At 38.6% G+C, this 1,213-nt stretch overlaps 1 protein-coding gene across 1 annotated transcript in view; it reads right to left on the bottom strand.

Annotated features, from left to right (window-relative positions):
- Positions 1–1,063: 1,063 nt before the first annotated feature.
- Positions 1,064–1,213, bottom strand: part of LOC104995528 (leucine-rich repeat and calponin homology domain-containing protein 2-like) — a gene marked incomplete at both ends in the record, with an annotated part of 8,018 nt that continues 7,868 nt past the window's right edge. Inside the window, one exon of the mRNA XM_010849427.1 lies at positions 1,064–1,200. Within this exon, the coding sequence (XP_010847729.1) occupies positions 1,064–1,200 (137 nt within the window). The remainder of the gene's footprint in view (positions 1,201–1,213) is intronic.

The raw sequence follows: 1,213 nt of genomic DNA, 5'->3' as shown, positions 1-1,213 counted from the left end.
AAAGGCACTCGTTTGCAATGAGTGGAATGCACCTTAGTAGGAAAAGAGGAAAAAAAGGCAACTCTTCTGGATGTATACAAACCCAGTGCCAGGGCACATAGCTTGGAAATAGAGTACAGGCTGGCATTTAACTACCATGTGCCTCCTCAATCAGATACTCTTGAGCAGTGTAAGTGGAGATCCTAGTTACCACTATTTCACCTATTTTCCATTTTCCAAAATTCTGTTGCCATCTCTCCCCTGCTGTCCTCTTCTCTCTCAATCTTTGTCTTCATGGGTTTAGAGTTTAGTGTATTCCTTTACTATCATTTTAGTGGATTCCACATGAATTTAATTCTCAAACTTAAAGTCAAACCAGTCAGTCTCAAAGGAAATCAACCCTGAATATTCACTGGAAGGACTGATAGTGAAGCTGAAGCTCCAAAACTTTGGTCACCTGATGCAAAGAACTGACTCCTTGGAAAAGACCCTGATGCTGGGAAAGATTGAAGGCAGGAGGAGAAGGGGACAACAGAGGATGAAATGGTTGGATGGCATCATCGATTCAACGGACATGAGTGAGCAAACTCTGGGAGACAATAAGGGACAGGGAAGCCTGGCATGCTTCAGACCATGGAGTTGCAAGAGACAGACATGACTGAGTGACTGAACAAAAAAGTAGGAATTAATACTTTTCAACTTGAATCTTTCTTTCTGTTATGATTCCACCTATTGGTGCTAAAAATGTATTCCAATCAATCACACAACAAATCTCAAGTATATATATACCTGAGTAGGACAGAGGTAGACAGAATTCTTAGTCTATCCTTTTAAAACAACACAAACAACCAGAATTATCAGTTCACAGCAGAAAGTTGGTATCTGGGTTATCCAAATCCTATTCTCTAGAAACAAAGCTAAACCTCCTATGCAAGTGAAAAAGCCACTTCCCAGAAAAAACACTTTTGAGAGTAATACCTCAAAAACAAACTGACTCCTAATTCTGATGCTTTTGTATTTACCAGAAACATATAATTCTGAATAAAAATAAAAGAAGCAAGTATCATTGTTTTAAATTACAAACCTGTGCTGGTGGTACTTGCAAAGGATTGTTATCCAAAATTATTACTTGTAAATGATGCAGCTTCCTGTAACAAACTGGAATTTCGGTCACTTTATTACAAGAGAAATCCAGCTTGACTAAGGGAAGATCTCCTAATTCTGTTCAGAAACA

The sequence above is a fragment of the Bison bison genome, unplaced genomic scaffold (assembly GCF_000754665.1).
Source record: "Bison bison bison isolate TAMUID 2011002044 unplaced genomic scaffold, Bison_UMD1.0 scf7180017850857, whole genome shotgun sequence".
NCBI lineage: Eukaryota > Metazoa > Chordata > Mammalia > Artiodactyla > Bovidae > Bison > Bison bison.
The sequence above is the reverse complement of the archived record's forward strand: the minus strand, read 5'-3'. Positions and strand labels throughout refer to the sequence as shown.